We start from the raw sequence: 14,802 nt of genomic DNA on the forward strand, positions 1-14,802 counted from the left end.
CCAGGTGATCCCCACCCTTAGCCCCCTCCTGCCTGTGTAACGGGTTCCAGCAGGGCTGCTGAGGACTTGGAGCCCCAGAAACGGCTCTGTGCAAGCACTGAGGGCCACTGTCTGCACGGGGCCTGAGCTGCGGCCACATCGAGGGGGCCCTCCTGCAGCCCAGAGGAGCCCCAGGCACCAAACCACTCGGCTAGGCTAGAGCGTGTGAGGAGGTGCCCCGAAGCACTGGGGCAGGTGCACAAGGCAGACAGAGGGAGGAGGTGGGTGGGGTCCGCGGAGATCAGATGGTGAGGGCTCTGGGGGAAGGAGAAGTCGCTGAGGCCCTGAGGGTGGAGGAGGGCTGCAGGTGTTGGCAGAGCGTGTAGAGGGCCAGGCCGATGGGAGACGGCTTTGGGGTCCCCGTTGGGGGATGGAGAGCTTCGGGAGGTTCAGCCCGTTTGGCCAGCATCTGCCCCAAACGTGCTGGATCTGCTTCCTCAGCTGCCCTGCCTCAGGCCCCCAGCCTGATGACCGGCCCTCAGCCACCTCCTTGGCCTCTGGCTCTGTCCCAGAGCCCAGCCCCGCCTCTGCACAGCTCCTTCGGGCCCACACCCCATTCCTCCTGCACCAGCCCCCTCCTCTACTTTGTGCGTCCGCCTTGTGCCTTTGACCTAGCTGGGCAGGGGCACGGAGGTGGGGTATTTGTGTAGTCGTTCCTTTATTCATCCCCGCGGATGCGCGCGCTCACGGCACCAACAAGTGTCCTTTGCTGGGAACCTCCCCGAGGAGCTCACGGTTGGCCTCGCCGGCTCAGGCCGTGGTGCAGGCTGGTGCCCAGAGAGCCCATGAAAGGGTACGGAGGGCTTGGGGGGGGGGGGCTGTGTCGAGGAGAGCCTGTGAGGACTGAGGAAGGGCTCCCGGACAGAAGGGACAGTCTGGGCAAGGGCCAGATGTGAAACGCTGTGACCGGTGGGTCTGGCTGGGACACAGAAGGAGGGGGTAGGGGGCAGGCCAAGGCCGGAAGTGCCTTGAATGTGGGGGCAAGGTGATGGGATGCCCCTGGGGCCTCACTCCTGGGATAGGACAAGTCCTGTGGAAGGAGGAGCTGCTGTGGGGCATCTGATCCAGGGCGAGACCGAAGGGCCCGTGGAGCTCATCCTAGAGATTTTCATAGACCAGGTTAAATTCGCTGTCATTCGTAAATCTGTGCATTTTCTCCTGGGGAAAAAAAGGAAGGAAGGAAGGAAGGAAGGAAGGGTAGGACACAAGGAGAGAAGGAGTGGAGAAAGGAAGAAAGACAAAGAATAGGTAGGAAAAGAACAAAGTTGTACTAATGCAATTTTAGTCAGAGGCGCAGCTCTGACTGGGAGGCCTGTCCTTGTCCCCAAGGCCACCTCACCAGTCTCTTCCTCCACTCTACCCACCCTTGCTCTCTGCCCTCCAGCCCTTCCGCCTCCCCACATGCTCTTCCCTCTGCCTTGGGTGTTCCCCCACCCCACCAACTCCCCGACCACCACCTACTCCCCCTGCAGGGTTTGGTTCAGCGCCCCCGAAAACCCCCTCCCCTGGCCCTAGTCCGATGCCTCCCCCCAGCACACCCCTCACAGGGGGCGGCAAATGCCTCTGTTTGTCAGTGACTGTTCCTGCAGACCCGAGGCTCCCGAAGGGGCCAGCCGTCCTGGCGACACCTCAGAGCCTGGCACAGGGCGGGCACTGCCTAGGATGGCCCAGACATCCTTGGGGGTCTCGGCATGGGGAAGCCCTGCTTCCAGTCAGGGCCCAGTTCAGGGCTGAGTAGAGCACGGGCTTGGAGAAGAGGCATCAACAATGCCAGCCTGGGCCTCCTGGGCTGGGGGGGAGGCCAAGTTCCAGCTCCCTCACTTCTGACGGCTCTTCCAAGATGCCCGTGGGCCCACCCACTACCCAAGGGCTCCTGTACTGGCTCGATGAACCCCCTGCACCTTATGATGCCCAAAGCTCGGGCGTCGACATTACTTAACCTGGAACTCATTCGAATTCAGGGCAGTTGGTGTTGTAGGAAAGGGTCACTCATCCAGTTTACAGATGAGCAAACAGGTTTCAGAGAAATCATGACCAGTGGCGCCTGGGTGGCTCAGTCGGTTGAGTGTCTGACTTCGGCTCAGGTCATGATGTCCCCGTTCGTGGGTTCAAGCCCCGCGTCGGGCTCTGTGCTGACAGCTCAGAGCCTGGAGCCTGCTTCCTTCTCTCTCTGCCCCTCCCCCGCTTGTGCTCTGTCTCTCTCAAAAATAAACATTAAAAAAAAAAACAGAGAGAGGGAGAGAAAGAATAATGATCAAGTGATATGCCTTGGCCTCCATCATGATGAACACGGACCCCTGACCGGGCCAGCTCAGGCTGGCACCAGCCCCCACACCAGCTTCCAACTTTAGCCAGTGTCAGCCTGGGGACAGCTGGAAACCTAATAACCCCCGCCAGATCGACCAGTGTAGACATTGCTCACACCGCAAAGACCCTACGGGGCCCCAGTACCACGTTTGACCCTCATGGCAAGTCTGTGACTCAGTTTACAGAGGAGGGGACTCGGGCTCGGAGGTAAGCCCCTCGGCCAGGGCCGCGCAGCTGCCTGGGGACAGAGCAGAGGTTCAAACCCACTAGTCCTCTTAACCACTAGGCCACCTGCCTAGGGGAGAGGGCTCTGATTCGACTGCAAGAGGTTCACTCCTGTGGTCCCATTTACCCCCATTTCACAGATGAGGAGAGAAGGTCCCATGGAGTAAGAAGGGGAGCCAGGCACGCTGCCCCACCCCCCTGCATACCTGGGAGACAAAGCTCTGGTTTGGGGGGCAGGCTGCTGGGCACGGTCTGGATGCAGGAGTAGACTTCGGTGTCTCTGCCCTGTAGAGACTGTGGGAAAGGGCAAGGGTCAGAGGAAGGTGACCTGGGGGGCAGGGACTGGGTCCCAGCAGCCAGGCCTCCCCGTTATGATCACCTCTGCCTGCGGGCACCCAGGAAACAGAGCCCTTTGGGCCACAGCCTGTGAGGGGACAGTTACCTCGCCCAGCTACGTCACGCACGGCCATACCACTGTACCTTTGCCCCTGCCCTCCTCTCTCTCGCGGAACCGCTTTGCCCTTTCCCACTTGTTCACGGACACTCTCCTCTCTGTGCCCCCTGTTATCTGCCTCACACCATCTCAAGGTCTTCTGCTCAGCCTGGGTGGGCCCTCTACAGGCTTCTGCCAGGGGCCCAGAGCCACTCCCACAGTCCTTGCCGGTCCTTAGACCCTCCAGAACCTGGTTGCCAGCAGTCCCAGCCATGACACCCATGGCCGTGGTTCCAATAGGATGCCCTCCCGGCACCTGTCCTCACTCCCTGGGTCCAAAGCCGCCGCACCCATGAGGGTCCTGGCCACCCATCCACCCCTATAAGATTCCTTTGACACCCCCACCGCGGCCCCTGCTCACAGATGACTTAGGCACCTGCCGGGTCATACACCTCTCCCATTACGCTGTACCTGGTGTGTGTCTGGGTCACTGAACCTACAGCTTGCTGGGCATGCTTGGAGACTGGCACCACAGGAGCTATGATGAGGGGGCTCCTTGCTCACCAGGGCGTGTGCCTTGAGGCCACAGTTACTCTTGGCCTAGCTATGAACAGCCTGGCCAGAGGTGTCAGGATGGTAGAAAGAGCTAGGCCTTGAAATCAGACAAGAGTAAGCGTGGCTCTCAGCTCTGACCATGTGCCAGCCCTGGACAGCCCCTGGAACTCTCTGTGTCTGAGTTTCCTCACCTGCGAGATGGGAATAATCATATTTTACCTTGCAGGCTCAAAGCACGATTAAATGAGAGATTATATGTTTGGCACAGGGTTTGGCAAATAGTAGGTGCTGAACACCTACTGAAGGACTATGAGTTGAGCAATCGTCCGGGGAGGCTTGGTGCCTCCCTCCCCTCTCTGCGGTCAGAGCCTGGACCCTCCTCCAGACTCTGCGGGGGCACCTGGGTCCCATGCGAGGAGCAAACGCTGTTCTTCGGGGTTGGCACATCAGAGCCACCAACGGCCTCGGCGAAAGGCAGGAACCTTCCCTTCCCGCTCGTGTACATGTCATATGGAAGCCGGCTGGTTGCCAAGGAGGTGGTTTCCCTGGCAACAGGCAAGCAGGGGTTGCCGAGGCAGGCTGGAGAGACAGGTGGTGCTCTGAGGCAAGGGAGGGGGGAGGTGGGGAGGAGAGGAGGGAGGGAGGCGCTGAGAGGTAGCAGTGCATGAAAACCCGAGTAATAAACCATTGGCGCTCCGGAGACCCTCACTTCAAGGGCATCACACACAGAGATGCCTAGGCAGCCCTGGGGATCAGTTCAAGGGGCCCTGAGTCAGGGGTCTTGAGGAGAGGGGCTTCTGACCCTCCTCCGGGGAGGGAAGGGGGCCAGACTGCCCCAAGGAGAAGCCCCATCTCCAGTGCAAAGCGACCTCTAGGGCTCCTGCTCAGGCCTCTCTGGTCTTCAGGCCTGCCTGGCACACAGAATAGGCATCTGCTACTCAGCAGCCCTGTGCCCCCAGCCTCTGTCCGCCAGACCTGGATCTCCTCCGAGCTGGCAGCCCTTCCAAGCTAGACATTTCCGGTCACAGAGTGAAGGGAAAAAAGGGCCTCCCTGCTGACATCTCAGCAGGGGAGCCGGTCTGGGGTCCCACAGGTGGCTCCCTTCTCCCTCACGTCCAGCCCACGTGGGCTGCCTATCACACATGAGCCCAGAGAGGCTCAAAGATGTCTCGGGTCACACAGCCCCCTTGGGTGGCAGAGCCAGGATTGAAACTCAGGCCTCCTGCCCCAGCTCCACGCACTCCCCCTGGGCCAGGCAGCGGCTGGGGGACTTCTGAGACACAGAAGAACACCCTGTCGCGGGACCCCACCGGCCTCTGACCCTGCTGAGGGCAGGAGAGGCAGGGGGGCTGAGGGCAGGGCAGGCTGCAGGGGTCGCTGCCAGTTAGCAGCTGCTGAGTGAAGCCTTTGACAAGCCCTGACCTGCTGGGCTGCATTTGCATTCAGGGTGTGACCCGCTTCGCTGGGCTGTGAAATGCCTGGCGGCCTGGGGGCTCCGCACCTCCTAGCCTTCCTTGTTGGTGATGGGAACTGCCTCCCTCGGGGTGTGCCTGCTGGGAGAGGACTGCCCTGGCCTCTCAAAGGGCTGCACTGGGCTGGGCCGGGCTGGGCTGGGCTACAGCAGGGCTGTGCTGAGCTAGGCTGGCCTGAGCTGGGGCGGCTCGGAACGTACTGTGCTCAGGCCATGCTGGCCTGTGCTGTGCTGGGCCAGGGCTGTTTGTCTGGGACCCGGGCCCCCCAAGTCCTTTGCTTCCTGCTGCTCTGTGGGCCACAGTGCTGACCCAAATGGCTGTCAGTGCTGAAGTGTGGAGTCAGTGGCAAAGCCTTCCTCCAGGTCAGCTGAAGCCAAAGCTGAAGTCAGCTGCCCCGGGGCCAGGACCTAGTACGAGGGTTCTAGACATTGGTCCCCCTGTAAGACCTACCCCTCCCTGTGACCAGGAAAACACAGGAACTGCACTCTTGCGGGCACCTGCACTTAGAGACTTGCACAACGCACTCTGGGGGCAGCTGGGGGCAATTTGGGGGTGTTGTGCCAAAAGGGGCAGCACTCATCGGAGAAGAAGTACCTCTGCTGTAGCTCAAGGTCCTGGCATGTCTGAAATGAATGGCCCACTGAGGGGACAGGAGTCCGGGGAGGCAGGGCTGGAAGAGCCCTCCAACGAAGGCTGCCAGGCTGAAGAGCTGGCAGTGGGGAGTCCCTGGAGGCTTCTGAGTGGGAAGCGACCGCATTGATGGTGTGTTAGTGAGGTCCCCCCGCTGCAGTGGGCAGGAAGGAGGGCAGCAGGCCAGGCTGAGGATGTAGCAGAGCTGAGGGAGGTGTTCCGCAGAGCAGATGCCCCCCATGTGCCCCGGGGTGCCCAGCACCGAGCCCCGTGGAAACCCAGGCATCTGGAGGGTAAGAACGGCCCTCCGCTTGTCCATATGTCACTTGACTGCTAGGCACCCACTGTGTGAGACAAACCACTGTCACAAAAGTAAGAGGTGGCCATAAGGACCACAGAGGGACACGGAGAAGGAGGATAGGGAGGTTGGGGTCGTGGAGGGGGTGGGGAGCTTGTATTCTAAAAGGGAGGTCAGGAAAGACCTCATGGCCAACGTGCCATCTGAGCAGGGTGCCAGGGAGGGAGGGAGCAGCCCCCATGGACAGCTGCAGAAAGGACACTCCAGAACAGAGGGCACGGCCGACAGCGAGACCCCGTGGTGAGGGAATGCCTGGTGTTTGGGAACAGCAAGGAAGCCAGTGTGACAGGAGAGAGGGGGAGACCATGAGGGCAGAGCTCGTGGAGGCTCTGTCGGGGGCTCTGACGTCAACTCTGAGTGAGGCAGGAAACTTGGGAGGTTGGTGGCACTTGTGAGAACGTGCTCCCCAGACCTCCAGGCCCAGGGACCAGTACTGACCAGGGGCCCTGGCTGCGGGGCTCTGGAAGCCATCATCATGGGTACACGGAGGCCACGGAGGCCCTGGGGCCTCCTCCCAGCCGGTGGCCAAGCACAGTGGGGGTGCCCGCACAGCCTCCTACCCTGGCAAAGGACCTCCTCTCACGCGCGTGCGCACTCCCACCGGCCTTGCCGAGCCTTCCCTAGACCGTGCGGCCTCGGGACTTCCTCTCTGCCGTCCTTCCCACTTTCCTCACTCAGGACCAGCTCTGCATTGGTCTGATGGCTCGCCCAGCCTTCCCCATTTTCTCCCACAGGTGGTTTCCTTGCTAAGACCATTTCAGGTTCGCCCCAGCTCTGTGGCTGCTTCTCTGACTCCCCAAGGGCCCCGAGCAGAGCGAATGTGATCTGTGCTTGAGCAAGATCGCTCTGGCTGCTGCCCAAGGACAAGGATAACAATAGGCCAGCTGATCAGAAACCAACTGCAAGGCAGCAGACAAGAAAGGGTGGTGGGGGGCGGGGATTCCGGACATGCTATGAAACGCGACGCGCTGACAGATCAAATGTGAGCCGTGACAGAAACAAGGGAAGGACGACTTCCAGGGCTCAGCCTGGACAACTGGAAGGCTGGAGCAGTCCGTCCCTACAACGAAGACCATGAGTCGAGGCACCTCAGTGGGTAAAGACCTGGAGGCTGGTCTGAGAGAGAAGCCGGTGACTCGGATGGAGGGACTCTGGTGTTCAGAGGAGGTGTCTGGGCTGGACGTAGAAACGTGAGAGTTGTCAGAATATAGATGGTGTCAAACCTTAAGGTTGAGTGAGATCACCCAGGGGTTGAAGATGGGGAAGAAGATCAAAGAGAAAGGGTCCCAGGACTGGACTCTGATGTTGAGAAGTCAGGGTTCCACGAGGAACCAGTGAAAGAAGCTAAGGAGGCCCCGGCAGTGAGTCTGAGGAGGGGGCATCACGAGGGTGTAGAATGTTCTGGAAGCAAGGAAAGAAAGTGTGTCAAGGAGGGAAGAGAGTTTGGTAGATGCTGCTGATTCATTAAGGAAGATGAGGACCAGGATTTAATCCAATGACATTTGGATGTAACAAAGTGGAGGCTGATGGTGACCTTGAGGAGGAAGATTTTGATGAATACCTGGGCAGGAAGCCCTCCTGAGGGGGGTCGGAAAAGGAGAGAGAGGAACTGAAGACAGAGAGTTTTGACATTTCTGTTACGAGTCGTGGAGAAAGGGCAGGGTCACTGGAGAGGGACGTGGGCTCGATGTAAGAAATCCAGGATGGAAGAAACCATAGCACGTTTGCAAGCTGTAAATGCAATATTCTACTGTTAAACCCTACTTTACAGATTAGGGAACCAAGACTCAGAAAGTTTAACAGAACCTACGAGCAAAAGAAGTAGGCTTTGAACCCCAGTCTGCCTGACCCAGTCCAAATCCATGCCCCTGAATAGATTACTTTTAAAAAAACAAATTGGAGTGGTACAGCTTTTTTTTTTTCCTCATGCCACAATATATCATGAGTATTTTCCCACATGAATAAAAAGGAAGACTTGACATAATTAAAAGGAGAAATATACAAATATACAAAGAGATGGACAGATTTAACTCACTTCTCTTAACATCTGATAGACCAAAAACAAAAAGTGATAAGGAAATGGAATATTTTATACAGCACGATCAACAGATTTGACCCAATTAACACACGTAGAACACCTAGTCAGCCGTGCACAATGCAAGTTCTTTGCCAGTGCACACAATACAGGCTGAGCCATAAAGTAAGTTTCGAGAGACTTCAAAGGATTAAAATCATATAGACTATATTCCCTGATCACAGTGGAATTGGCGAGAAATAAAAAATGGAACAATGACTAGAAAGTAATTAAACATTTGAAAATGAAGCAAAATACTTTTAAACAACCCATGGGGTAAGGAAGAAATCCCAACAGAAAATTTAAACTGAAAGATAATAAAAATATGACACATCAAAATTTGGGGGATACAGCTAAAGCCATAATTAAAGGGAAGTTCATAGCTTTTAGTGCATAGATTAGAAAAGAAGAAAGATTGGGATACCTGGGTGGCCCAGTCGGTTGAGTGTCTGACTTCAGGTCATGATCTCACGGTTCGTGAGTTCGAGCCCTGCATCACAGAGCCTGCTTTGGATCCTCTGTCCCCGCCCCCCACCTCTCTGCCCCTCCCCTGCTCACTCTCTCTCTCTCTCTCTCTCTCAAAAATAAACATTAAAAAAACCAGAATTAATGAATTCAACAAGGTCACTCTATATAAAGTCAATATGCAAAAGCCAATCATATTTCTACATACTTACGATAGACAATTAGGAAATAAAATTGAAATGGGGCTAGCACCTGTATCTGAAATCCCTAACGTGAGACTCAATGACATAACAGGTGTAGAATCCTACCACAGTGCCTGGCACATAGTAGGCACTCAACAAACGCTCCTGAAGTCATCACCCCTGTCGTTAAAGTCATGCCTACCTGCCCAGCTGGTAGGGACCGGCCTCATGGACTCCCAAAGTCTGTGGCCTCCCTTCACGTCTCCTTTCTTGTCCCGAAATCTCTTGAAACCACCCCTTAACCCCGCGGGGCCGTTGGGCTTCTTTCGCACACCCTGGAGAAGTCTGCCTGAGCCTCGGAGAAATCTAAACACGGGCAGGAAAAAGATGTTCCGTGCAGAAGTGAGTCTCTTCCATTAAAACCACGCTGGTAGAAGGATATTTATTCATGTGGAAAGATGTTCATGAGATACTGCAACACGAACAAAAATAGCTGTACTACTCCAATAAAAAAAAAAAGTACGTGTGAGTGTGTATATGGGTCTCTTTGTATGTATTTATAGAAAAAAGACTGGAAGGTATAGAAGTCGATGTTACTAGTATTTATCCTGGAAGAAAATAGGCTTAGGATGATGGTTATTTTCTTCATAGACATACATACATATATAAGAGAGAGAGAGAGAGACAGAGAGAGAGAGAGAGAAAGATCGTGTGTGTGTCTGTGTGTGTGTGTGTGTGTGTGTGTGTGTGTGTGTGGAGAGAGAGAGAAATGTTTTTATTCAAAAGCTGACACCAGCATCCCTCACAGGGAAAATACCCTGAGTCGTCAAGAGAGCAGAGGGGACATGGGGAAGTCTGGGACCACGTGGGAAAGTGGCTGGTGGAAATTCCCCGGAGTGGAGGGCTGGCCGTGTTCTGTTCCATTTGGAGCTGTTGGTGCTGGAGGGACATTGCCTTTGCCCCATCCCCATCTGTCCCCATCCTCAGGAAGTAGGGCCATACTCTGAGTGCCCTCTGTGTGGCCCCGCGTCTCCTGCGTGTCCGGGTGGTGGGAACAGACCAGCGACAGCAGGTCCCGGCAGAAACGTGCAGGGACAGCCCTCGAACACGCCCCTGGGGAGCCCGCAGGTCCCCGGCAGGGCTTGGTACCTCCAGGTGTGGAGCCGAGATCCTGACCTGGCAGCTGTCGGTCTCATGGTGCCGAGAGCCCAGCTGACACTGGGTGGCATTTATTCACTTCCTCTACAGTGAGCATACGCTGCTTGTGGAACTAAACTAGACGTAGCTGAAAAGGCACGGTTGTCACCTTCCCGGCCGCTGGGCAGAGAGGGGCTGCGTGGGGACCGTGGGGACCGGTGGGCGGGCTCACTCACACCCCGCGGGAGCGCCAGGCTGAGCCTCCCCCAGGTAGATACGAAGACAGGTACAGCGACAGGAAATGCTTATGACACGACATCCCAGCTCATCCCAGCTCGTGTCTCTGCTTGATTTTAAGGAGAAGCAATGCCTGCGTGTGGGGGAAGGGAGGTGTGAAAAACTGAAAAGCGTTGATGTGTTAAGGGCTTGCGATGGCGCCTGACCTTTCCCTCTTTCTGCTGTTTGCTGTGATGCTGTTCGTGCAATAAAAACAGGAAAGAGCTGCTGAGCCGGTCAACGTCACTCATTCCTCCCCACCTCGTGCCCCGGCTGGCCCTTGTCCCGGAAGCGGAGGGGCGTGCCAGGGAGCGGGGCCCGGGGCCACCTCACAGCTCCCTGCCCGCCAGGGGCCAGGGGCCACACGCTTGCTCATCTTCACAGAAATCCCGCCAGGTTAGAATTCTTGTCCCCAGTTTGCGGGCTGGGAACTGGAGGCTCAGAGGTCACGCAGCCGGTGCATGGCTGAGCCGGCCCCGGCCCCTGTGCCAGGCCTGAGAGAGGCAGAGGGAGCCCAGGCCCCAAGACTCACTGTGTAGATGGATTCGGCCACAGGCTGCTCCTGGCCGTGGGCGGTGCCGGGGTCCAGGTGCTTCGGGGGAGCCCGCATCTGTCCCTGCGAGGAAAGGAGTCGGGCGTCAGGGCGGGGGATGGGCAGCTCCCACCGCGCAGACCCCCCCCCCCCGGGGGGGAAAAATAGCAGATTGTCACCAGGCCCCTCAGAAATCGATCACTCAGCACCTCCTCCCACCCACCTTCCCCCAGGAAACGGGGCAAATGCCTCCAAGACCCACGTCCAGCCACCCATCTGCCTGTGCTTATGGAGCGGTCAAGACCCCCACGGGGTCAGCCAGTGCCCGGCTCAGGGGAGACAGGCAGTGCAGGACACGGTGACAGGGCCCCTGGCTACGGAGCTGACTGCTGTGGGTGGTCCGATGTCCGGTGCCACTCTGCCCCTCATTGGCCCTGTGGCCTCCTTCATGCCACTTCCCCCCTCCGGGCCTCACTTTCTCCAGCAAGAACCCTCCTTCGCGAGATTGTTGCAGAGAGGCGGGGAGGTGGCCAGGGCACGAGTACTTGGCACTCAGTCCAACACACGCCCGTCAGCCACCTCCTGTTGGCCGGGTGGTCCAAAGAGGTGGACGCCGTCCCCGCGTTCCTGGAACCGAGGACCCCGTGGGGAGACGGACGATGAACTCCCAGTTTTGCCAAAGCAGGGTTCATGCGCTGACCGACAGGACAGAGAGCCTCCGGTGCACTCTGGGGGGGGGGCATACCCCTCACCTGGCAGAAAGGGGGTTTTAACACTGAACGCTGAGGAACTACGTCGGGCAAGAGAGGGAGGGGAGGCAGGCAGAGAGAACGGCATGTGCCAAGGCCCTGAGGTCTCGAGGAACTTCAAGAGAGTCAACGTGGCCAGAGAGAGGCGAACCTGCCGCAACGACCAGGGCTGAGCTAACAGTGTGGTCTCCGTGGAAAGCGTCTGAGCGCTTCCAGCGGGAGGACGGCCCTCCTCGTGGCAGGCACCACACCGCCACCAATGGAGCCACGGCGGCCTCGTCTCGGGGCAGGGGCTGATGAAAAATCCTGGCCGCCTGCCCGTCCCCAGCCCGTTTACTCGGATTAGCTCTCCAGAGCTCCTCAACTGTCAGGCAGAAGCCGGCGCCACCCCGGTCGCAGCCTAATCATCGCCCAGGAGAGGAAGTCTCACCAGATGCCAGGTGGGGCCCTCTCTACGCGCTTCCCCCGCCCTACCTCATGTGCTTCTCAACACACCAGCAAGACAGGTTTTCACATCACCTCCGTTCCCCACGTGAGGACGGGGAGGCTCAGAAAGGGCAGGCGACCCGCCTGAGCGACACCCCCCCCCGCCGGAGCCGGAAGGGGCAGAGGTAGGATTTGAACCCGGGTCCGTGTGATTCACCAAGATGGCCGACCTGAGAGTATCAGTTTTCGCCTCTCTGTTTTGTCCGAACGTGCGGGTCTCGTGGGCGGTTAGATAGGCCTTGGCACCCGCGTGGCACTTCACAGCTTACAAAACAGCCCTGAGACTTGCTCTCATTTGATTCTCTTTACTGCCTGCGGAAGTAGACCCTACAGAGGGGGAAACTGAGGCATGTCTAGCTAGTCAATGACCGCCTTTGCACGGAACCTAGACGTCCTGTTCCAAATCTAGTGTCCCTCCCCTGCACCATCTGTCACAGAGGCCATGGCTCACCTCAAGACAGCCGGGGGCCTGGTGCCTCTCCCCTCGCTGACCCTGCCAAGGCTGGTGGGTGCGAGCTCATGGGCAGGGGCTCTTCTGGGCCCTGGGGGGGGAGGGGGGGAGGGGCAAGACCCAAACCTGTCCTCACGGTGCTTCTCCTGAGACCAGTGGGGCCACCAGGCAGGTAAGTACCATTGTGGGGGTGTGGGAAGGAGCCCCGAGACTGCCAGGGGGCCGGGGCAGACTTCGGAGGGCTTGCCCTGTCTCCTGAGGATGGGAGAAGAGTCTGAGAAAGTGTCACAGGCCACGGGGACAACGCATGGAATAGCATGAGGGCAGGAATATCCCGTGTCGGGGACACGCTCAAGGATGGACTGTCTGATGGAAAATAGCCGATGGAAGTGAAAGACGAAGGCAGCAGACGAGCAGGAGGCTGGCGAGGGCGTTGCCACACGAGGCGGGGTCCACAGTGTCTTCCCTCGGAGGGCAGGGAAGCCACCAGATTTGGTGACATTTGCATTTTCTAAGGCTTCTCCACTCCCGCCGGTTTGGGTGGGCTGCAAGTGGCGAGGGGCGGTAAGGGGAAGAGGCAAGAGATCTCCAGGAGTGGGGGGGGGGAGTCCTGGGCTGTGGCGCAGAGGGGGTGCCCCCCGAAAAATCAGATGAGTGCATTTTGTTTCGGGGCTGGGGATGCTCCGCCCCTTGGAGCCAGCCTTGCCCTACCCAGGTGCCTTGTTCCCTGCCATCAACATGTGCCCTTCCAGTTGGGCTTTTCAAATGAATACACCAATCCGTGTGGCCGCCAGCAGCTCAGGAAACCTGTAGAGCCCCAGCTTCCCCCTCTGTGAAATGGGAACAATCCCGTCGCCTTGCCTACCTCACAGCCTGGCCGTCTTTGACTCATCTTCCAGGTCTCAGTGCTCACTTACTCAGCCACTCCTCCCACAAGCACTGAGCATGTGTCAGGCTCCCCCTGGCAAGGGGGAGACGAAGTCCCTGCCCTCTAGGGCTTAAGTTACGGTGGCGGAAACAGTGGCAAACACAAAGCACAGGTGTGGGGAGCAGGGCCGGAGGGGACAAGAGTGGAAGCAGGGAGACCGGTGAGGGGTGACGGCAGCCCCAGGCTGGGGGGCGGGGCAGGGGAGAAGGGGCTGGATCGCAGACAGATTGTGGGCAGGGCTTGCTGTGGGGGAGGGGGAGGAGCCCAGCACAGCTCTAAGGCTTTGGGCTGAGCATCTGGGGACATGGTGCCATTTGCAGAGACAGGGCAGATCTGGATGCTAAAGAGTGATGTCAGGTGCGGACGCCTGTGGGCCTCACACAGCGGGCCTGGTCTGGAGCTCGGGGAGGAGCCTGGGCAGCGTCAGGGGTGAGGAACATCACTTCAGGAGCAAAGCCATCACCAGGGAGTGTAGACCGAGCAGGGAGAGCACAGAAGAGGGGGCCTGAGACGTGCAATGTTTAGATATGTGTGACCAGCCCAGGGCTGCCCGGGGGTCCTGGAACCTGGGGAAGAAGCCTGTGGCGGAGGAGGGAGACCTGCTGTGTCACATGCCCTCCAGGGCTGAGGACCGATCAGCCTGCTCCCGGGGAAGCCAGCCTTCATCCCCAAGCCGGGTGGGAGCCCTCCAGCCTGCTCTCGTGGCAGGAAATCATCGGCCTTTTCTAGGCCAGTGGCTCCTGGCTTCGATTCATTTCTCCACAGCTGCCTGTGCTCCTGGGGTCCTCTGTGCCTCCCCCTCCCTTCTCCTCTTGCCTCTTGGCCCCCATGGCCGACTGCCTGGCCTGGTCACGGGCTGGGAGGGCCCCCTGCATGCTTGGTTCCTGCATTCGGTTCAAACCATGCTGGCCTGCGAGGGGACGGGCCACTGGCGGCCATCCAACTCTGGAGCGGCATCCACGGGGTCTGCATCCCAAATTTGGATCCAGTTCCAGGGAGCTCTGGGGACACAACACGAAGGCAGCAGGAACTTGTGGCCTTCCGAGTTCTCTCTCCTTCAAGGCCGGGTCTTGCACCAGCCCTTCCTTCCATACGTGCACGGAGGGAAGACAGGACGTGTCTAAGCACTTCGTTCCCCTGGGGGTCAGGCACCCAGCTGGTGCCTCGCAGACGCTGTCTTTTCCACCCTGGCCAGGTGAGGGGGAAAATCTATCCTTCTCCCGATTTCTGGAGGAGGAAACCAAGGCTCAGAGAGGGCTATGGCTCGAAGCGAGGGCAGGGACTGCATCTGTCTTACTTTCCACTGTGTCTGGCACTCAGCCCAGTGCCTGGCATATACTAGATATTCGAGAGCTATTCCTGGAAGGAGGCAGGGAAGGTAGGAGTCATTGAAGCCAGGCAGCGGGGTGAGGGGCTGGGATTGGAAGTCAAACTGGGATCGGCTGAGTTTGACCCCGCCTCCCAAGACTTCCCTGAGCACCTACTCTGTGCCTGGTGCCTCCT

General features: G+C 58.4%; 1 protein-coding gene across 1 annotated transcript in view; it reads right to left on the reverse strand.

The window, feature by feature from the left end:
- Nucleotides 1–678: 678 nt before the first annotated feature.
- Nucleotides 679–14,802, reverse strand: part of NFAM1 (NFAT activating protein with ITAM motif 1) — a 31,414-nt gene continuing 17,290 nt past the window's right edge. The window contains exons 4-6 of the mRNA XM_060656182.3: nt 10,686–10,769; nt 2,778–2,865; nt 679–1,197 (exon numbers count right to left, since the gene is read on the reverse strand). Coding sequence (XP_060512165.1) covers nt 1,172–1,197; nt 2,778–2,865; nt 10,686–10,769 — 198 coding nt within the window. The 3' untranslated portion in view covers nt 679–1,171. The remainder of the gene's footprint in view (nt 1,198–2,777; nt 2,866–10,685; nt 10,770–14,802) is intronic.

Source organism: Panthera onca, chromosome B4 (assembly GCF_046562875.1).
Source record: "Panthera onca isolate mPanOnc1 chromosome B4, mPanOnc1 haplotype 2, whole genome shotgun sequence".
NCBI lineage: Eukaryota > Metazoa > Chordata > Mammalia > Carnivora > Felidae > Panthera > Panthera onca.